Below are 23038 nucleotides of genomic sequence, written 5' to 3'. Positions count from 1 at the left end.
TTTCATATGCCACATATCTTTATTCTGAGTTTTTGTACATTAAGTTTCCCCTTGCTCCTGTTCTGTACTTTTGGCAGTTTCAAAAATACTCAGTAGTAAAATACCTTTTCTGTACCAATTCCTAGCTAGCCCTGCCCACTAGAGGACGCTGTTGGGCTTAGACGGCCTGGCTGATTACATGATGAAGGAATTCCATTGTACTTGCAGCTGCATTTCCATTACACCTTAAATTGCACAAATGATCATTTTAAACAGCAAAAAGATTTCTCTAAAACTGCAATTAAGTATTATACACTACAGTAAAAATGTACATTAATTTTGTTTTACAAACAACATGTTTGTATTTATATTGCTTATGTCATGACCAACATATTTTTGAGCTACTTAAATAATAGAAACAGAAATTAATGGAACATTTTATCCAATATAGTTTTGAACTGCTCAGACACCGTGAATTTTTGGTAAGATGTCATCTAACATATGTCACAGAGGGAAAATTACTAATTGGGAACAATGAGGACTTTTTTGCTTGGTTGTACTTATTTTTTTTGCCAGCAGTTTAGCAGTTGCTTGTGTGTTTAGTTATTTTTAGGGGACAGCAAATTTACCATGTATCATTGTATCAAAGTGCCAAATCTTTAGTATTGTCCCAAGTTAATATACCCTTTGATATTACTAAGAATGTATGAGAAGAAACACCATTTTCATTAGTTTAATATTTATTACCTAAAAAATGTAGACAATAACAGGCATAGCCCCAAATAACAAAAATGTACAATGTCAGTAGCGAGTGTTTTCAATGACAACTTGACAGCGATGTCTCATGCTCCTCACAAGCCTCATGATGTTGTTCTGAGGCAATGCATTCCGCTCTTCCACAAAGCTACATGCAGTTCACGTGCGGGTGGGGTATGATCATTCAGTCTCTGCTTCAACTGGTCCCAGACATGTTCTATGGGGTTCAGGTCAGGGGACAATGATGGCCAGACCATATGAGGCACTCCAACTTCCTGAAGTCGAGCTGTGACAATTCTGCCATGATGCGTTGTCTTCAATGAACAGAACTGGTCATCATTGCAGGTCTGTCACTCGTGGGGCTCCACTCCTGGGTTTGTCATAAACTCTGCCAGTAGTTCTGTGTCTTGATGCAAGTCTGCTGATGACACTTTGAGACACATCAAGTTCTCGAGCAACATCTGACTGCCTGCCACCGACCCGAAGGCATGCCATGGCCAGGTGACGCTGCTCGTTCGTTGAGTGATGTTGTGTGTTCATGGCTGTTTGAATGATGAACTTGGAATGACTTACTGTTCAAATTGATGCCACATCGAGAAATGTTGTCTCTTGGTATTGGCCCCAATATAAGGCACACCTGTACACAGTGAGACCACTAGATGGAAAACACAAAATGAGGTGTGTCTATCACCCCAATACAATTGCCTCCCTATCCCAAAAATGCCTGATGTGAAACAAACACTGTATGTATGACTTTCATCCACTTTCATCCACGTTTCTCACAATATCCCTCCATTTTTGTAAGTTGCATATAATAATTTATAAAAATGTAAGGGGTGTACTCTGTGAGATACTGTAAATAATGAGGTTGATTTATATACATGAGTTTTGCTGACTGTCATGGGCAGAGTGGGAGCCACTGCAATAGCTTGTTCCAGAAAACATATTTTGCACATTGTTTTTCCAAGTTAAATGCTGAAAAATTAATCTTACATACAGTATCTGTTTAACTGAGCTCTGGACCTCTGTGTATCCATACTGAGAAACATGCATAATCTTTTCTTTTGAAGTTTCTTTCCATGATTCTTAAAACATTTTAAATATAACAATCGGCCTTCATCTGCACCCACCTCTGAATTGCCTCTACAAGATTGTTTTCCCACCACCATCTTTATGATATTTCATTGACCTTTTTCAGCTACAGGATGTAATTTAAAAACTCATTAAGATGGCTAAAACTGACTGGCCAGGAGCAATAATAGATTACACCATACTTAGAGTGGAAAAGAGGTGGGAAATAGGTGGATGACAGACATGAAAAGTTTTACTTTAATATATTCTACAGAAACATTAATTCATTCTTTTGTCAGCTTTTTAAAAATATGCAGTGAAAATGAACCATGCTGAAACGGTCATTGCAACTAAGTGTGAAAGCGAAGAGGGAAGTGAATGAATGACAATGAAAAACACAAAGGAGATGACACATACTCAGAACATGAGCTTGAACTGATGACGCATGATGCTTCCTTGATAATGACAGATTCCCAGTCTGTCCAACACTCACATCAGCTGAATGGAAGGCAGAAAGTGTCAGTATTCTAATGCAAACAGCAACATTCAGATGCGAGAGCCTGTCCTCATCTCACGTGAATGACGGCGCTCTATGTTGCATAGATTTCTTTTACCCCTCATTATCAAAAATATTTATGTGCATGTTGAACTCATTGTATCTTTCCTCAACTATCTGCCTGTAAGAACAAAATACAAGAAAGCAAAAACACTTTTGGCAATAAAGACTTACAGACACATTTAAAAAAAAATGTTGTTTGCCTGCATTGCATGCCACTCAAATCAAACAGTGAGACCTACTTTCTCCTCGATTTTGAAGTCCCAGTCATTTCATCAGAACTGCAGGAGCACAGGGTGCACTCGGGCCCACTTCTTCCAAAAAATCCCATCAGCTATTGACTGTCCCCAATTGATAGATGTCAATTTGCATTTGGCATTCAGTCCGCCTTCAGAAACACATCCAAGCGGCTGATTTGGAAACGCGACCTCATTACCATGAAGGCTACGTGCCGGATTCTCACCACCGTCAGGTCTGAGAGAGAGGGAGAGCGAGAGAGAGAAAGCAGTAAACTAGAGGAGATGCTGTCATCTCAAAAGCTGAGCATAATTTAAATGCATCCATTAAGCAGTTTAAGATAACACTTAAAAAAAAGTCATTTTTTTCTATTTCAGCCCATTTACATGCAACCACATGAATTATTTAAATATCTGTAAGGCCAATAAAATGGTGACACATGGTGCAGGTGCTGACCTTATAATTCATATTTAAGTATATCTTACTGAGGATCAGTGGTGGCCTAGCGGTTAAGGGAATGGACCCGTAATCTGAAGCACCTACTGCTCACCAGGCGCCTTTCATGGCTGCCCAGTGCTCACCAAGGACGATGGGTTAAAAGTAGAGGACACATTTCATTGTGTCATTGTGTTTCACAATGACAATCACTTCACTTTCACTACAACTCAACTGATCACGACAGATCAGACCGCTGACATTTCTGCCATCATCCATAAAGTCAAAGTGCAACAAAGACGACATTACAATAAAGCAACTTAATAACTAGTAAAATAGCACAAGCATTTGTCAGGATTTATAGTGACTGACATGTGGTGGGCTGAACCTCTACAAAACACAACATGGTGGAGTTTTCACTTTATGATTTATGATGAATTGAGATAGTAGAAAATGCCAGTGGCCCCTTGGAGTAAATAATCTTTGGTAATGTGGCCCATAAGGTGTCCTGTAGAACCCCTAAACACACACAGACACACATGCACACAACAACACTCTGTTTCTCTGTAACAGTGAAGCAGTCTAAATGTAAAATAAACAATGGAATAAACAATGGTAATAAGGCCATTTTGAATAAACAATCTATGAACGGGCGTATGATATGATAAATATGGTGAATAAGCAACCCCCTTCACACATCACGAGGAGACGAGGATCCCTTGCGCGTCACGCAGGATATCAACTTTCCCTCCACGCTCCGGAATGGTACAACCCTCCTCCCGTCCACATCCAGCCCTCCCCTCTTCTCCTCTCCTCTCCCCTCCTCTTCCCTCCCCTCTTCTCCCCTCCACTCCCCTCCTCTTCCCTCCTCTTCCCTCCTCTTCCCTCCTCTCCTCTCCCCTCCTCTTCCCTCCTCTCCTCTCCTTTCCTCTGCTCAGCGCGGTCCTCCTTCCTGGATCCGACCGAAGCTGCAGCTTCCCCGCCGTGATGGATGCAGTGGGCAGCAGCAAGAGCATGTCGTACAGCCGCTGGAGTTACGACAGGTAGGACACGAGGCGACGGTTTAGACCATAAATAGATTTATGAATATAGCTTTACATATATGAGGGTGGCGCACATTGTGAACAACTGTGACGAAAAAAAAAAGAGAATTCAGAGAAATTACTCACATTTGATGCTCTGATTCACAGCAGACGTTCGTGGGCAAGTTAAACAGGAGATGTGCGTGATGCAGTCGCAAAGTAGCCAAGTGTCAAACTTATTATTGTCACCAGACTCCATGTGACTCCACATTTTTTTCGTCCACCTTCAAATAGATGATTGTCATTGTTGCCGGTGTTGGTCTGGATTAAAAGTGCACATTTGATCAGTTGGCAGCGGCTCAGATTTACGCATCACAGAGCATTGGAGCCTGTTGAATCATGTTTCTCTGCTCCTTAACGTCCCATTTGCCACGCACTCTGCTCGACCCCGCAGTTAATGTGTGTCACTGCCCCGTGTTGAACTGCCCTTGTCCTTGTGCTGATGGAGCACATAATTCTCAGGCCCATCCTTAAAGTGAGATGCCTGGAAGCCTGGTGCCCGGGGGCTGGTGGTGGTGGCGGATGGATGGGAAAGTTGAGCGGAGGTGCCATGCTGCTTGTGGTGCCTCTGGTTGTCATTGGTATTCTGCAGCCGCGCTGGGCGATCCAGGGAGACTGTGCGGTGAGCTCCGCGATGGCCCATTCTTCACCACCGCTGGATCCCGACCACACTAGCCGCCCCAACCCTGCTGTTGGCTTTCCACCTGGCCGATGGATGGCGGGTGAAGCGCAAGCTTCATTAAGCCCGTGGGGAGCCTCTGTACTTCAGAGCGACAGGGCGGCTCCCTCATCTCTTTTGAAGGAGGTTTCATCCACCGCGGACCACTGCTGGAGTGATGGGAACACCCCACCCCCTCAGCCGAGCACCGCTGTGTGAATCCACTCCGAGTGTGTGAGTGAGAAGCTCTCTTTCATTCGAAATGGTGCCAGGGTAACAGCAATTTTCGGCTTCTTTGTTTGTTTTTTGTTTTTTCCCTGTCTTGAGACAAGAAGGGGTTGGTAATGGTGAGTGCCAACTATTTTCTTCCCTGTTCGACATTCCTGGCGGCGGCCCGCCGGCTCATTATGAAATCGTGCTGGGCGACATTAGAATGCGCGTGCAGAGGCTGCGGTGGGCATGCTGATTTGTAAGATTGCCTGTGGGGGTCTGAAGTGCGTGGCGCGCAATACTCCGCCACACACACCAGCAAGTGCATCAATCCTGCGCCCGGGCGCCAAGGTGTTTGTGGGAGATACAGTTAAGGGCAGCCGGGTTCATTATCCCGTCACACCTAAATGTGTCTGTCCCCATTCATCCATGTCAAATGCTACAGCTCCGCCAGGCTCCTCGTGCCTTGGATGTGCGACGTCCATGGCCTGGACTTCCTTGATCACATCAAAGTGTTACTAAGAGGTGTGGCAGCCGCACACTGGCCATGAAGATGCTGTTTATTCACATAGCAGACCCGCTGAAGTGTGTACAACCACACGATAAGGCACAAGGGAGGCATCGTTTTCATGCATTACTGATTAAAACAGACGGCAATGAGCACAGAAAGAGTCACTGTCGTGCCAGTGGCATGTGGGAGAGACAAACTAAACAAAAGAAAAAGAATAATGGTCAAATCAGAACCGCACTGGTATAGATACAAATCACCCAGGCAACCTTGAAGGGGGAGACTGAAGACAAGACACATGAAACAGAATTTACATAGTAAAATAGCTCGAAATGCTGGCCTCAAAAGTTCATAGCCAGACGACGCCCCTTTTGTTTAGCTGGAGCGCCCGGCAGGTATGGGTGTGGCTGTCGCCAACTTGACTCCTATGTTCTGTCCTGCACTATATTGTGTGGTGGCTTGGTGAGATGGTGTGGAAATTGCACCGGTGTTCCTGCATGGATGCATGAATCATATTCTGTGTGCACGTGCAAGCGTTGGGGTCTAGGCCGAGTGTCAGGAGAGAGGGCAGCGTCTGCGTCACAGACGGACGCGGCCTTGCACTGTGGATGACAAGGGTATGGGGGATGTGAGCCATCTCATGTTTCATAAGCCCATGTTAAGGGTTAATGAATCCGCTGTGTTAAAATCGCATGGTCCACATGCACTTGTGGATTCTGTTTGGAATATTATGAATGATTGAATTTTTTTCATGAAAGATTGAAACATACCATGCATATATGATAACACTTTCATCACTCAAACAAAGTTGGATCAATCTTAAAGCTATTTTTGATATTACATTTTCAAAATCAAAAGAGAATTCAGCAAGGATTCTGTGCTGATAATGATGAATGAACAGTAAAATGACACACACATCAGATGAATAATCGTTGGCTTTAGCTGCTGGGCACTGTTGTCGAGTTGTTCCTCAACCCCATTACAGATTGCCCACACAGGAAGTCAGTATGTCTTCGACTTCCTCGGGAGGATCCTGCAGCTGGATTTACGTGCGGTGAGTGAATAACAGTGGCCTTTTCTTATCGACTCCGGGACGGGGGGAAGAGGTGAAAGAACGACCCCTGTCAGATACACGGGCAGCAGATTTACAAGGACTACGTTCACTGCACCCATAATGTGGCTTCAGATTCACTGTGAGCTCCAGATTGACTAGTTGTGTGTGTGTGTGTGTGTGTGTGTGTGTGTGTGCTCAGTCTGCCTGTGGGACTCCTTTGGGACTCATCTCTGTGAGTGCCGGCATTTTCTCATGTTAGTCTTCCATAAATTATTGCATCAATACAGCTCACCCATACACCATTAAAACAGCCCTTCCCTGTATAAATTAATAAACGCACCATTGTTTACACTATGAAATATGCACTTGTCCCTTGTTTAGATTTTAGCCAGTGGATCGTGAACACCAACAAGCCACTGTCCTCATATAGGGAAGAATTTCCATTGCCTTTTTAAAGAAATTGGATGTATAAACTAAAGGGCTAAATTATATGACTCTAAGTTGTTGGTGGGCTGGAGCCCTGCCTTGTGTTGCCCCCCGCACTGTGTCTCGGGATGGCAGCCACGGCCCTGAGTAGGCAGTGGCGGTTATTTAAATTGTGAGAGTGTACACAATCAGGACAGTTCATTTATACCAATCTCTTATCCACACGAGGAAAAATCAACACAAGATACTTAACTGGATCAGGATCAGCTCATGCAAACAACGCTTTAGATTCATTCCCATTGTTACAGGCACATTAGAAATATGTCCAGCTATTACAGTGCAACATGAAGCAATATTAAATGAAGTGTGTGTGTTCATGTCCAAACAGCAAAGACTCGTTTCAGGGTGAACTGCGTTGGGAAATGCATTGCTTTATTGGAATAGTTAGTATTCCATTCACACAGAATTGATTCTGGCAGATTTGAGATAAGACGTGTCTCAGCAGCAGAGTGATGGTGTCTTTGTGTAGGGCAGCGCGGCTCAGCAGGAAACAGCACGAGAGGTTGTTTCTTCCTGGGCCAATGCTGAGAATGATTGTTAGCTATAAAAGTTAGCTAGAAAAACCTTGAAACTTCACTGGAGCTGCTCCAGTCTGTCCGCCAACAATAGATGTTCAACTGATCATATACAGACCGATTTATAGATAGACAGAAACCACAGAGCTTGTGGTAAGTAGGACATTTCAAAGTTCTGACCAATTACATTCCTCTGCTGCTCTACTACTTGTCACTTAGTAGTAGAGTAGACTGTGCACTCAGATTCTGTTTGCATCAGAGCCAAAACTCAATTTATTTTATGGGCAATCTATCCATTAATTAAAAGTATTTCCATAAAATAAAAACAATAATATAATGATCCTAATAACTGCTGTTGATCATGTTGATAAATTATCGCCAGCCAACACAGAGGGACTCAGGGTTAAAGTGGGTGGATTGAGAAGCGTGATCCAGGGCCCTCGGGGGTATGTGCCATCAGTTAGCTGAAGATGGGTTTCCGGGCCTTTCTCAAGCATTTTGACCCCTGGCTTCAACTGTCTGCCACTGACTCACCTGATACTTGTTTGTGCGGAAACCACGCTGTGCAAGATGAGACAAAACGAACCCTCCTGTTCTGTGATCAAACATCCAAGGTCAGGGAACTTCATGCCCATCAGGGGTTCTTCCTGTGCTCCTCATGTGCTCAGCCCTTACTGACAGATAAGATGGATTTAGTTGGGATTCTTAGTATCATTTAGGAATAATTCATATGTAATTCATATAATTCTTTTTTTAATGTTGCTTCCTGATTTGAGGTTAATTTATTTACTGTCCATGTCCATGGATCCACAGTTAATTGGATCGCCATTGTAAAAAAAAATATTCGATCCCTCCTCTGTCCCAAAGTAATGAATTCTAAGAGCACTTTTAAGGCAGCTGGTCTTCTGGTCCGCTTGATTGGAGAGTGTGAATAAGCCACATTACCCTGGAGACAGGCTTGAGACAAGGAACACCACTCGTAGCTCTAATTACAGTCCCAGTCAGGCTGTTTTCACTGGAATGGAAGCGGATGTAAAGACGGGGATAGATTACCTGTCGGCTGAACAGAAAACACAGCGGGGTTAAGCAGAGAGAAAGCATCTCCTTTCTAGATGCAGTAAATAACACCTTGTTAAGCTCTTTAAACTCAGGTTAGTAAAATGAAAGCTAATCTGAATCACAAGCAACAACCAATCTTTCGTAAAAAGTGTACAGTTCAGAAGTAAACAGATCTTGCAGTTACATTTCATTGAATGAGACATTTTCATTGCGCAAAATCTAGAATGTAGTGGTGGCAGTAGTGGGCAGTGGGGGAAGTGGCCCCGTAATCAGAGGGTTGCTGGTTTGAATCCCGATCCGCCAAGTTGCCACTGAGGTGCCACTGAGCAAAGCACCGTCCCCACATACTGCTCCCCGGGTGCCTGTCAAGGCTGCCCACTGCTCATCTAGACTCTTCTCCGTCTTGGCCCCTCGGTGGTGGAATGAACTTCCCCTCGAGGTCAGAACAGCTCAGTCACTGAGCACCTTCAAACGACAGCTCAAGACCTTCCTCTTTAAAGAATATTTAGATTAAATTGTAATTTTCTTGTTGTCAAACTTTGTGTACAGAATCTACATCAGAGTGAATTAAATAGATGTATTCATATAGTTGGTGTCCTAGTGAACCGGAATTGATCTCTTCATCGATGGTAACTTGAAAGCACGTTGTAAGTCGCTCTGGATAAGGGCGTCTGCCAAATGCCGTAAATGTAAATGTAAATGATGTAAATGCTCACCAAGGGTGATGGGTTAAAAGCAGAGGGCACATTTCACTGTGTGCACCTTGTGCTGTGCTGCAGTGTTTCACAATGACAATCTCTTCGTTTTCATTTTTAATTAAGAGCATTTTGGATGCCAGTATATAAAGAGTTCTTAACCTGAGGCAAGTGTACTTGGAATGAAAGAATAAATTGATGTTAGTGATGAATAATAATAACATTGATGCCATGTTGATTTTCCTGATTACTGATAAGAGTCACATTAGTGTAAAATACAAAAGCACTATTTGGATTTAAAGTAAAGTGCAAAGCATTCTTATTAGAGCATCAGAAGTGCACAGTGGCTTCTGTAAGGGCTTTTTCTGTCCATCTCTCTCCATTGGTCTGCAGCAATCTGTGTAGGCTGTGTAGTCGGGTTGCTACAGAGGGACCAAGACCGAAGCTACAAAGCAGTAGGATGAAGGGGGGAAGATGACAGGGCGGCAGATTAAGACTGATGTGAAGTGTTTTTTCTTCTGTCAGATGCCAAATCAACTTGACTTATTCTGCTCTTGTCTGAAAATGTCCCCCAACAATCTTAGCAATTCAATGAACCAAGATCTCAGAGCAGAACAGAGCTAGTACCTCTGCGCTGAGCGTCCCTATGAAGTGCAGCTGATCCCAAAGAAGACCTTGCAAAGGATAAGAGTGTCATGCACAAAATATTGCTCATTGCTGTGGTTTCCTCAGTAAATATTCAGGAAACTCAGCTGTCAGTCGGTGGCATTCTGGTTGTATATCAGCTTTTCATTTTTTTCAGTCACTTCACAGCTAAGACTCGAATAAGGAAACACACTGTGATCCTTAATTCTGACTCATTTCCTCCGTTCATCCCTGATGCCTGACAGCCCGGCAGCACTGAATAAATGGATGCTGTTCTGACGCGTGTGGCAGAAACTCTTCGCTTTTTTTTTTTTTAGCAGAGGAAGTGTTTGGATTTGACACCGAAATCATGGATCTGATTTGAGTAATTAGTGATGTGTTTTCGGTGGGAGAGTGTTTGCTCCTACTGACACACATGCACACATACACACAGTTTTACATCTTTGCTGGTTCCAATGGTACTGATTATATCTGAGCCTAAAGCCTTAACACTTCACCTTAAAGAAAATATCAACAGGAGTTGTCTGTGCTGTTGATTCAGCACACACACACACACACACACACACACACACACACACACACACACACACACACACAAAGTGTTTATTTTTAAAAATGATGGGGAAAAGCATATTACGCCTAATGCTTCAGTAGACCATGGGAAAACAGATTACTGAAATTGCTGCTACATTTCAACCATGTGCTGGTCTCTACCTCCGTGCCATTCAGGGAAATCCTGACTCATTTTCTGCACTGTGAAAGGTCATTAATTGCTGACATTATAATCACAGTCATTCCTTTGAACAGTATGGGGCGGGGAGCTATATTTTACAGAGAGCGGGACGACACCCTGGCAGGAATAAAAAGCCTCCAGGACCTGGGTGTCATTGTTCTAGTTTAATGCCATGTGCTGAAGAGGTTTGCGCTAATGAATTTACAGCAGTTATGACGCTCAAGAAATAAACCCTTCTGTGCTGAAGTCTTCTGAATTGATTTCCCCCCCGCCTTTCAACGATGTGTAGAAGCTTTTCAACCCCTTTAACACAGATCATCTGTGTAATTCCATAACTGCTCTGTATAAATGCAGTCACAATACATGGAATAGAATCACTATCATTTGGACGTTGGAACTTGCAGAAGATAGAGATGATTGATCGGTTGCGACCCCTTAAGGGAAGAGCCCAAACTAGAACAAGATAAAAAAAAGAAACGAACAGCTACTGCTACAATATGTTAACAATAACTATATCAGCGCATGTAAAGGCGTCATGGCTCCTTGGGTTTCCTTCAAACACAGCTGGTTGATTTCAGGCTTGCTCCCTCTGTGTGAGGGATGATGCAGCCATTTCACCACATGGACCTAGTGTAAGGAGCATATTATCATTGATAATATATAGTGTGCATCATGAGGATGAGTGCATTAGGTTAACAGTTAGGGTTGGATTTTTTGGAGACAGAGTCAGAGAGAGGCGAGATTGCAGGAGGCCCAGTTAACATGTAGGGGTTGGTTTGGAAGAGGAGGAGGCAGAGGATGGGTGGAAATGGAGACCCTTGATTTGCCGTGGCGACCCCTAACGGGAGAATCACCAAACCACAAACATTTTTTGGCCCGTCAGCGTAGGCGTACATACTGAAACCAAAATGCCATTTTCTGAATCCTCTGCAGCATAAGACAGGTTCTCCACACTGCCTGATTACACACGTTGCCAATTATGATCTGCTCTGAATATTAAAAACGCTTTGTTATGCTTACTTGCACTACAGAGCGGCAGTAGGGAGGGACAAGTCATTTTTTTTACCCACAGCGGACTAAGACTTGATTCAGCTGTCTTTTTTTCTGAGAAATCATTTAAATAGATCATTGGACATGGTGCTGTCCCTTTCTGTGCTAACTCATGCATTTATCTTATAGTTTTATGCGTATTATGTATATATTCATCAGTTTGATGTGGCACTACTTGCATCGACACACCTTATTGAAGTGACATTTCTCTGCAGGGATATTTGAATTTTTTTTTTATTCAATGAAAAGTCTTACTTGAAAGCTGACACACCACCCAACAATTACTTTGACTTTCGATTTCATTCATTTATGATGGTGGAGTATGACTTTTCTTGATGAAAAAAAAATACATCCAGTTTCGCCTTGCAAGTTTTCTGAATGTTTTATGAATTATGACTGTTTTACTGCAGTATTGATATCAGATCAGATATTTGGAACATGGGCATGATGCTACTAAGGTTTTGGGCTATATGTAATTGGAGCTATTTCCAAAGATAATTTACAATTATGGCTTTTAACAGACGCCCTTATCCAGAGTGACTTGCAATCAGTAGTTACAGGGACATTCCCCCCTGGAGACACTCATCAGTTTACTACCACCTGATAGTAGGACACTAGATGACCTCACACATAGAGGCACACAGCCTCTATGTAGAGGTTGTTTTGCCTGCCTTTACTGGTCACAGCTTGGTGCATCTGGTACCTACCTGACTGTAGTCTGAATGCCGTTGCTTAGCAACAATGGCAACAGCTAAATTGCAGATGGAGCTATTTTTCATTTCAGAAGTTTTTATATCTAGAGAATTGCATCGTGCCTGAAAGCAGTTCTGACGCATCTGAACATTACACTTTTTATTGATGTCAGTTTTTTTTTAAAAAAACAGATGTGTTTTATAACATATGCAGTCTAACGTATGGTTGTCCCAATGTGATCTCTCTCACCCAGGCCTCTGGTAAAAACCTCTAGTTCACGGTCAGAGCCAAATAATTTATAAGGCAGACCTGGAAGAGTCAGAGAAGCAACTGTGTTGACTGCTATTGTGATTTATTATTTTTTTTTGCGAGGGGGAGATGTTGAAATATCTGCGATGTCAGTGTGAGTTAAAGTGGATCTTTTCATATGCTGCTCTCTTTGTAGCTCTGCTTCCACCTCACCTCACCTCATGTCATGTGGTTTGTTCTTACCCAGGCTATGACCACAATAGTTCAAATTTGTGTGTATGTGCTGCAGAAGTACATTATTTCTGCTGTCTCTGGCTGTCTTGTACCGCACAGTGAACTGCCAGTCCTTGACAACCAGTTTTCCACCAAAACAGCAGCCAAACGCTGATGGAAACAACGGTTTCTTACAAACTCACATTCTCAAAATGTGTCTGTTTTCCAGTAGCTGGCATTTTCGAGTCTGTTCTGAAAGTGCACACCCTTTCATGCGCTGAGTAAAAGGACAAGCTCTCTACAGAAGCCAGCCTACATCATGTCACTACTGCCTGATAGCTGTTACCAAGGAACGTGTTCCCACACGGCATACAGATGTGACAGCGCGTTTTTGGAGCGAAGCGTTTTGCTGCCGTGCCTGGCAAAGAAAGGATTTCATTTGTTTGTGTGGCAGATTTCTTTAGATTTCCCAGGAGCCTCGCTCATCCCCTCCAAACTGCCCGTCAGGCAGGTTATTCTGTGCTAAATGGGATATGGGAAAGAGGTGCTCATACCAGGAGAATGAAACTGTATTTCCCCCTTTTTATTGATTTTTGCAAAAGCCAGGCAGTGGTACGGCAGTTAGCAACATGGCCTCGCATCTTTAACATGTCGGAGGAGAGAGCGTGTGAGTGAATGGTGTGTGTCCACCCTGTGGTGGGCTTGAGACAATGAATAGTTTTCATTAATGCCACCATATGAATGATACGATGAAAATGTGACTTTTTACACTTTTTTTAATTTATCTGCAACAATTCTACAAATAAACCTATTGGTTTCTTTAACTACATTTTTACACATTTTAGCTTAAGAAGTCATCCAGCTGTAATATACAGACAAATTGCGGTCCCTCAGGCAGCAAGCCCTGGCATCAGGCGTGATTTGACCTGGTGAAGGTCCCACCAGATCCCTTTTGCCTGGGACCCATGGTGCCTTCAAATAGCCTTGAGTGGAAAAATTGTTGTCAATAGTGCGTCATCCTCCCTTAAGGCCCAAACAGCAGAATGGCAAACATTGTAGTCATGGTTTGGACCGGAAATGGGAAGAAGAACACTTTCATGTTGGGGCTGTCCAATAAAGGACTTCCAATGTCTTTTAGACAGATAATAAATTATTAAAATTATGACTGTAACTGAATGGCTGTGATTTATTATGTGTTTTGCATGACTGGGAGCCACAGAACAAAAGCATTTTGCACTACAGGTCAGAGGACGTTCAAGACGTGTTACCTGAGGAGTGTGAAAAACGGTTTGGCCCGGGTTGCCTTAAATTGCTTTGATATTTTAGAGGCCCACACCTAAAGAAAACTGCTGCTTTGTACATTTGACCAAGAGGCAGTGCCTCTATGCTGAGCTGACGGCACACAACATCCTGTCCTATTTAATTGGACGTCTCATATTTCAAAGGTCAATTTATGTGGCTGGCGTCTGGCTCATAGTAACTCTGATTAGAAGTCTTTTGTTGTCAAAAGTAGCTGTGCTGAGCACAGTTTTTCTTTTGTCGTGTGCATCTGGCACTATATGTGTTAATTTTAGGTACTGTGAATGTAAATTTGCAAATGGGCAAATCTCTCGGATTCATATTAATGGTCATTCTCGTTACACTAGTGAACTGCACACACTCATTTATCTAATTTTGCATGTTAGCTGAAGTAAAAAATAGGACAATTGTGCAGTTAGAATAACATCCAGTAGTAAACACCTTCAAAGCTGCTTCAGAAGGATGGCCATCCTGGAACAACATCAGTTCTGACCAGGCAGTTGTTGTCCTCAGGTTCAGGGAGGGTTCAAGATGAACAGGAACATCAGCCTGTGCAGGAAAATATCTGCAATATGTTTTCTGATTTTCAGGTGTTCATGAAGTCACAAATAAAAAAAGCTGTGCCGCTTAAAAAGATTACAACCAATGAGAAGGACAGATGCTCAGACTGCTTATTTGACCAATTGCAGGTTGGAGCTCAGCTCTTCATCTGGAGCTTCTCTTTCCACTGCCCCAGTCTCTGAGGTACCCATGGAGCCTGTTGCTATGGTGAGCAATCATGGTGGAGATAGGGGCTGACAAGAGAATCCATGGGCTCTGTGAAATGAGATTGTGCCTGTAATTACTCCTCTTCCCTCACACCAAAAGGGCCGTGTCGATGGACTCGTTTCACCTCATTACACCACATGACAAGGTTTCATAGGGGTGAGAGACTGCACAGCATCAGGAAAGGATGTGGCACTAATGCCTTAATAATTCATAAGCAGGAGCAAAGTCATTTTAAATGCTGGACTACAGTACATTTTCACCACTACTGCTTTTCAACAAATTTGCCATGACAAGTCTGAGTGAAGGAACGGCAAAGACTGGGAGAGAATCACCATCTAAAGGACCACAGCAGACCTGATAAGAGCATCCAAATGTTTTCTGAAGGTACTACACCTCTGTACCTGAGGTGGAGAACTGTATTTTGTAGCAACAACCGGCTGCATTACTGACAAATCCCTTTGTGGTCTGAGATGTTAAATGTTCCTCATAATGAAAATTTAAAATGTTTCATGTTCATCTAGGGGATACGGATTTTATATGTAGAAAGTCACTTCACCTGCTTGTAAAAGGTGGATTTCCATAGGTGCCAAAAAGTCAGAAGTTGTTGCATATATTGTGCCAAACACCCTTTCATGCATACTCATGCATTTCATGCAATGTGAACAGGGTTTCATTTCAGGACACACTCACCTCTCCTGTGGTGTCAGCTAATAGCCAATCAGTAGCACAACGTGACTCTTTCTTCATGGAATCCCTGCAGAGACACCATCTCTATCCTTCTACATGGTTGTGTTTAGGCTGGAGTTAGTATTACTTGCGTCATTTATCTCTGAGCAGCTTTCAGTGAGAGGAATTCCCACAAACAAACAAACAAACAAACAAACAAACAAACAAACAAACAAACAAACAAACAAACAAACAAACAGAACAAAACAATCAATCAAACAAACAAACAAACAAAATTATTAAAGAAAAGTTTGGATAGTTCCAAATAATTCTTACAGTAGCAAAGTGTGTGCTTCTCTTCCAGTGCATTTTTTTTATCTTGTACTAACATCTTAAGGTGGAAGGAAAGATCAAGGATTCTAATTAACATATTGTGTTGACATTATGTTTTACTGCAGCCTTTGTATACAGTACTGCTCAAAGGTTTAGGGTCATTTAGAAATTTCCTATACAAAACCCATGAAATGTGTTTACAAATGTGTTACAAAATGTGTTACAAAAAAGAATAGTAAATAATGATGTTGAACCACATTTGCTTCTGCACTAGATACTCTATTTGTCCAGTTTTATTGCAACTTTAATCAGTGCAACGGTTTTCTGCTCTACTAAGGGTTTTATAATGATCAATTAAAGTTTTAAAGTGACAGACTTGGGTTAACGAACAAAGTATTCAACTGGAACCCAAGACTAATTGTTGCTGATAATGTTCCTCTCTACATATATGCAGATATTCCATCATTAACAGGCATTTCCAGCAACATAAACACCATCTAGACTGGAATTTCTACCTCTTTTTAATGCACCAAATCGTTGTTTCCTAGTGGGTAGCATACTCACCTATAAACCAGAAGTCCACAAAGTCTTTGAACCCCTACTACCATTGTGTCCCTGAGCAAGACACTTGACCCTGAATTGCTCCGGGGAGACTGTCCCTGTAACAACTGGTTGTACAGTAAGTGGCACTGAATGTTTGATAGTGCCACTTGTTTAAAATTTTTGACATGTTATTAATGACCCTAAACTTTTGAATTGTAGTACACGTCTTACCAACGTGATTAAACTGAGAGTTGTGTACAGTCGTGTACAAAGTCTTATTTTTGCATAACACTTACCACATGCAATAACCCATGACACATCAAATGAAAATCTATTGTTAAATATAAGAATGAAAGATGAGCAGATATAGAGATGAGCGCTGTTGCCATTTTCTTTCCCTGAATTGAAGCTGATTGTCAGCGTGTTTGAATGCCTGGTTTGACAGTTTGACAGAAATAGACCATTTCCGATGCACGCCGTTTCTGTTCTGTGTGAACCACGGAGGCTGTACATTATTCAGGTTTCGTCCCTGGTGTGCAATAACAGCATCTTCTGTTGCATTTGAGTGGGTCCTGTTTGCGTCAGCTGATGCCAAGCGTTTGGAAGAATGCTGGATAGGTGTACACACACCAAAAAACTTGTATATTTCTGTACTACAACATATTTTTTATAATGTAACATACTTATGTCCCATTCACAATTTTTAAAAATATTTTTTCAAAAACATGCATAATTGATCAATTTTATCCTAATGTATTTGATTTAGGCATCTTGTTACAGTTGTTACTTTGTTTTGTTAGCAATATATTAGTATTATTACTAAATTTCATTTCTCCACTTTTGGTTTGTGTGAAAAAGTCTATAGAATTGATTATAACATTTTAAGATATAGTATTTACAGTAGTATAACCCGTCCGTTCTACAGTGAACTCAATCTGCTTCACCTAGAGCGCCACTCTGTGGTCAAGCGGAGGTAGTGATTCTCCTTCTTTTCCTTTGCAGTGATTTTCTGCCATCAGGCGGCCAACAATATTATAAAAATAAAAAACATATTTGTTGAATGAGTTAATTTTTTAAAGCGTCAAGCACGAAACCAATACAGCATAGAATTATATGTGTAAATGTCCAAACCATCTCGACTGGGTTCAGGTCCGGTGACTGTGGAGGCCAGGTCTCCACTTTTTGTTAAGTACATAACTCCACATGTGTTCATTCATAGTTTTGATGTCTACGTCAATACTAAAATATTAGGTGTGACAGATTACTTCAATCTTTTTTAAGTTTAGCCACACTTTGAGTGTACTGATATATCGGCATTTGGGATAATGGCCAGCAGATGTCAGTGTAGGCTGTTGCATATTCTTCGATAATCTTCAGGTTCAAAGGGGAATCCATGGTCAATATAATACAATATATATATATATACACACACACACATTTAAATTATGTATTTATTAGGCCATATAATAAAGATATAACATGCACAATAATTTCAAAAGGGTAAATGTTTAACGTATTTTAGTTGAGTGAATCCTAGATGTTCCATTCCAGTCTCCACAGCATCAGTCCGGTTATTCCCGTTATATTTTAAAGTTGTTATCACGGCGAGTGAAGAGCCTCTCAAGCTTGATGAGTTTGCCGACACGTCAGGGTGACACATTGTGTTTTGAGTACCATGGTGGGCATCTTTGCTCCGGCTCCACTGGTTAGCAATTAGTCTTTGGTTGCCATGGTTATAAGCTGCGGTGCAGCTCATCTGTCGGGTGACTCTTGTGTGAAGGATGTCATCTCATTAACACCATCACCCACATCTGTACACATGCTCGCACACACACACACACACATACACACACATACACACACACAAACACCCAAACACACGTACAAAGCTATTTAAAGGTGTTTCATTGAAACAGCAATGTTGTCCTCATTCAGAAATATTAATTTGTCATATTATTTTAAATCAACTCCATCAATATAGCCAGAGCCAAAGCAGTCCAGGACTAGATAATATTTTGGACAGAAAACTAGTAATAAATTCGTTTTTACAGGTTTCACTGGTCAATTTCTAACAATACACCAGTCCCCTGTCTTCATATTGTAATAAATAAAAAAATAACACAACACAATCTACACAACAAATCAACCTATTCTTACTTTCAGTGAAAGCCTCTGAAACGAACACACTGTGTGTCCCCACAGCGTGTGGTTCTCCACTCACACTTGAATTCAGTGAGATCACCTTGACAACCAAGCACTCACACTCTAAGGTCATGGTAACCGAAATTAACAGCACCTTAGACTGGACTCCTTGTATAATTAAGAAACGATTGGAGAGGTGGAGTGTGCGGTCTGGGGCGAGTTGTTTTAATGTCTAATAGGTTCGAGGGACATTATGGACACCAGCAGCTCAGAGTTATGACACTTGGCCATGGTTTGTCGTGTGTTTTAATGGCTGAAATGTAGAGCTGCATGGGCAGTGGTGGCCTAGTGGTTAAGAAAGCTGCCCCGTAATCAGGTTTGAATCCCGTTCCGCCAAGGTGCAACTGAGCAAAGCACCATCCCCACACACTGCTCCCCGGGCGCCTGTCATGGCTGCCCACTGCTCACCAAGGGTGATGGTTAAAAGCAGAGGACACATTTCATTGTGTGTTACAATGACAATCACTTCACTTTCACTTTTCACTTTAATATTGTGTTGCTTACTGTGAAAACTGTCAGTGGGAACAAAACCTGTGTGGATCGCTTTAGCCACTCAGAGTGAAGGAAATGACCTCCAGCGTGGTCCATCCCCACCACCATGCGAAGCGGAATGGAGACTCTTCTACTTTTCCATGAGATCTGCTCTATTTATACCACTGCAGCAAATATTTGTGGAATGACAAGCGGGATTCTGGGAGCTGGGAAAGCAGTCCATCTGGATCCCTCGGTGGGACGGCGCGCTAGTATTTGAACCGCTCTGACATTTCCGGACCCAAATTATGATTTATTCATGGGTGCATGAGGCGCTGAGATGCAGAGGAGGAGAACGGCGGCACTGACACAGCGAGTCCTCTGCTCTTCCCCATTAGCCAAAAAGTTCCTGTCAGGCCGGCTGTGCAGAACCGTGTCTCAGTGTTTGGGGCCCGGTTCTATTTCTAGAGTGGAATGGATTCAGGTTGAACCATGGCCCTGTTTGTGAAGGTAAATGAATGGGTTGCAACTGCGATTGTGATTAGCGTCCCTGTTTTCCTGGGCACCATGTTCAGAAGTGCTCTTCCTCGAAGCACGGTGATGAGGAGTTGGACTGTCGGTGTCGACCGTGATCCATTAGTGGCTGATGAGGTTCTCGGTGACCTCTGCAGTGACAAATATTGGCGTGTGCTCTGCCGAGCTGACCATGAGGGATCGAGCTACTACAGGTCTCTGGCACCATGTAATTCATCAGACTGATGAAAATGTACAGGGAGCGTGTGGGTTGCCTTACCCTTACCTGTAATTGTATACCATTTTAAAATCTTTTGTCTTGCACTCAAGGTCATGCTCAAGATCCAGATTCTTGTCAACACATTTTATATTGTTCCTTTTTCTCTTTAGACGAATAACAGGGCTGTGACATGCAGTGCTGGATTGTGGGTTGCACATGTCATTTTCTGCACCGTTTTATTACTAGCAGGAATATGGGCGTAGAAGCTGATGACATGACAAATGTTTAATCACCCAGACAATTCTAAATACCTGGACGGACATGTTTGGGGAAAAGAGGAGATCTGGTCACCCTAACTTAGCGCTGCTATGCTTACTCTTCACAACTTACTTATCAACTTAAAGTCAACATATGCAAATCATTAAAACACTAAATATTACAAACAGCTGTCTACTTAAGAGGCTTTAGATTTTTAAACCTTGCTGTAATATGTGAGGCATATATATACATATATAAACACACACACACACACACACACACACACACAGTACAGGTCAAAAGTTTGGACACACCTTCTCATTCAATGTGTTCTCACTGAAGGCATCAAAACTATGAATGAACACATGTGGAGTTATGTACTTAACCTAAAGTGGAGACCTGGCCTCCACAGTCACCGGACCTGAACCCAGTCGAGATGGTTTGGGGTGAGCTGGACCGCAGAGTGAAGGCAAAGGGGCCAACAAGTGCTAAACACCTCTGGGAACTCCTTCAAGACTGTTGGAGAACCATTTCAGGTGACGACCTCTTGAAGCTCATCGAGAGAATGCCAAGAGTGTGCAAAGCAGTAATCAGAGCAAAGAAACTAGAATATAAAACATGTTTTCAGTTATTTCACCTTTTTTGTAAGTACATAACTCCACATGTGTTCATTCATAGTTTTGATGCCTTCAGTGAGAATCTACCAATGTAAATGGTAGATTCAAAAATGGTAGATTCAAAATAAAGAAAACACATTGAATGAGAATCTGCAGACCTGTGTTTGTGTGTGTGTATGTCATTCTCAGTGTTTGAGATGTTGCCATCAGTTGGTATTGCAGAAATGTGGTTACTGAGTTCATGATGCTAATAAAAATTACTAATGCTGCTATCATCCTCACTGCTCCACATCAGCTCCCCTGGGCAAGCCCCTTTCAAAGGCTTTTCTTGGAAGGCTTTAACGGATTTTGCTACTTTATGCCGCTACTTTACTAAGTTAAGCCACACACACACACAGACCCTGTATTCAATTCCAGTCTGGTGGACTAAGTTTACTGTATTTCCAAAGCCCTCCGGCTCATAGGGCTGCAGTAATGAGGACAAGGATGTCGGCAGCATATCAACCCACTGGTCTCCATCCAAGCGTTGTGCTGCTCTGAAAGGTTTCTCCTCAACACCATGAAATATTTAGCAGAAAGCGTTGTGCTCACCTGCTCTGGTGAATAGGGCACTCCTGTTCATGCCTGTCACACTAAGCTGTTGTGGTCACACCTCACCTGATGTGACCATCATGACCCTATCATGGTGTCCATGAGATACCATCAAATTTAACATCGCACCTATCATGATAGTCAAGTCAAGTAGTTTATTGTCATATGTACAGAATACAATGCAGCAAGCATGAATGAAATTCTCACTTGAGTACCATCTCTACAGACAAGACATATAAGACTTCAAACAGAACATAGAAGACAAAATAGTGCAACAATGCCAAAAACTAGAGCCTGTAAAATGTGCAGTAGTGGGATGATATCAATATGTATATATGTAAAATAATCCAGTCTGGATATAAATAAGTAAAGTGAGGTGATTGTGAAACACTGCAGCACAGCACACAGTGCACACACTGAAATGTGTTCTCTGCTTTTAACCATCACCATCATCGTTGGTGAGTAGTGGGCAGCAATGACAGGTGCCTGGGGAGCAGTGTGTGGGGTACTTTGCTCAGTTTGAACCGGCAACCTTTTGATTACGGGGCTGCCACCACTGCTCCGTAACATAGGTGTGTAAGTTACATAACACAAATGCAGCATCAGAGCCAGATCTGCCAGGTTAAGGAACAGTTTTTACCCCCAGGATGTTGTCCCCAGGATCCACATCCACATCACCTCAACCACATATGAAGCCCTAATCCATCTACAGATGGTTTTTCTCCCTCCCAAACTGCACATTACAAACTGAACATCAGTACTGCACTCTGCACTTTTTTAATTGAAGTATTACACCCTGCACTTTAATCTCTTATCTCTTAATACCTCACACTATGCTGCTATGTTGTGGTCATCATATAATTTCATATCACTACCACTACCATTATTGTCTTAGCATATCATATACCACATACACTCATTTATGCTACTTGTCTGCCTAGTTTGTCTTGACCTGCACTATTTTATGGGTCAGCGCACAATGTCCCTTGTCATGTTGTTGTGTTGTGTGTTATTCCATTTGCACTATGTCTTTTTGCACACTGTGACTCTCCAAAGCTTCGCAATCTCATCTCTCTGTGTACTTGTATATAATGAGATGACAATAAAGTGGAATTTGACTTAAAGCGTCAGTGCCATGTAAAGCTACGGCATTGCACGTGATGAGGTGACAAAATTTTTATTGCCCAGAGAAAGAGACAAAAAGTCTATCCAGTTACTGTGTGTTTAATATTCTTACAGCACTGGGGTAAATGAAACATGCTGTGCGTGTGGGTGTATTGCCCTGAGTCTCCTGCCAGATGGTTACAGAACTCCATGATGTGCTTTGTCTTTCTGAGATATCATGTGGTGCAAACGTCCTTTATTTCATAAAGTGGTGTGTCGATGATCCTCTGTGCCACCTTCACCACTCTCTGCAGGGCACCTTTGTCTTGTTATTACTGATATTACTGAATGTCAATGGCATGTATGACCGTGATTAATTGCTTATTGAACACGTCAATAAAAAGGGACATTAAGGGTAAATAATTGATTGGATATGGCACTTTATGGTGCCATAGCCCTTACCTAGAACAAGCATCAACACAATCTACAGTTCTGCTTTATGAAACAAGATCGCCTACTTTGTGCTGCTGACAGTTTTGATGTCTCCGCTGGGTGACGCGGTGAATAAC

At 42.3% G+C, this 23038-nt stretch overlaps 1 protein-coding gene across 3 annotated transcripts in view; it reads left to right on the top strand.

The window, feature by feature from the left end:
• The first annotated feature begins 3885 nt into the window (after positions 1-3885).
• The window catches only part of tub (TUB bipartite transcription factor), a 42727-nt gene continuing 23574 nt past the window's right edge, over positions 3886-23038 (top strand). For all 3 annotated transcript variants that reach the window (XM_028956859.1, XM_028956858.1, XM_028956856.1), the window contains exon 1: positions 3886-4077. In XM_028956859.1, coding sequence (XP_028812692.1) covers positions 4022-4077 — 56 coding nt within the window. In that variant the 5' untranslated portion in view covers positions 3886-4021. The remainder of the gene's footprint in view (positions 4078-23038) is intronic.

The sequence above is a fragment of the Denticeps clupeoides genome, chromosome 16, assembly GCF_900700375.1.
Source record: "Denticeps clupeoides chromosome 16, fDenClu1.1, whole genome shotgun sequence".
NCBI lineage: Eukaryota > Metazoa > Chordata > Actinopteri > Clupeiformes > Denticipitidae > Denticeps > Denticeps clupeoides.
The sequence above is the reverse complement of the archived record's forward strand: the minus strand, read 5'-3'. Positions and strand labels throughout refer to the sequence as shown.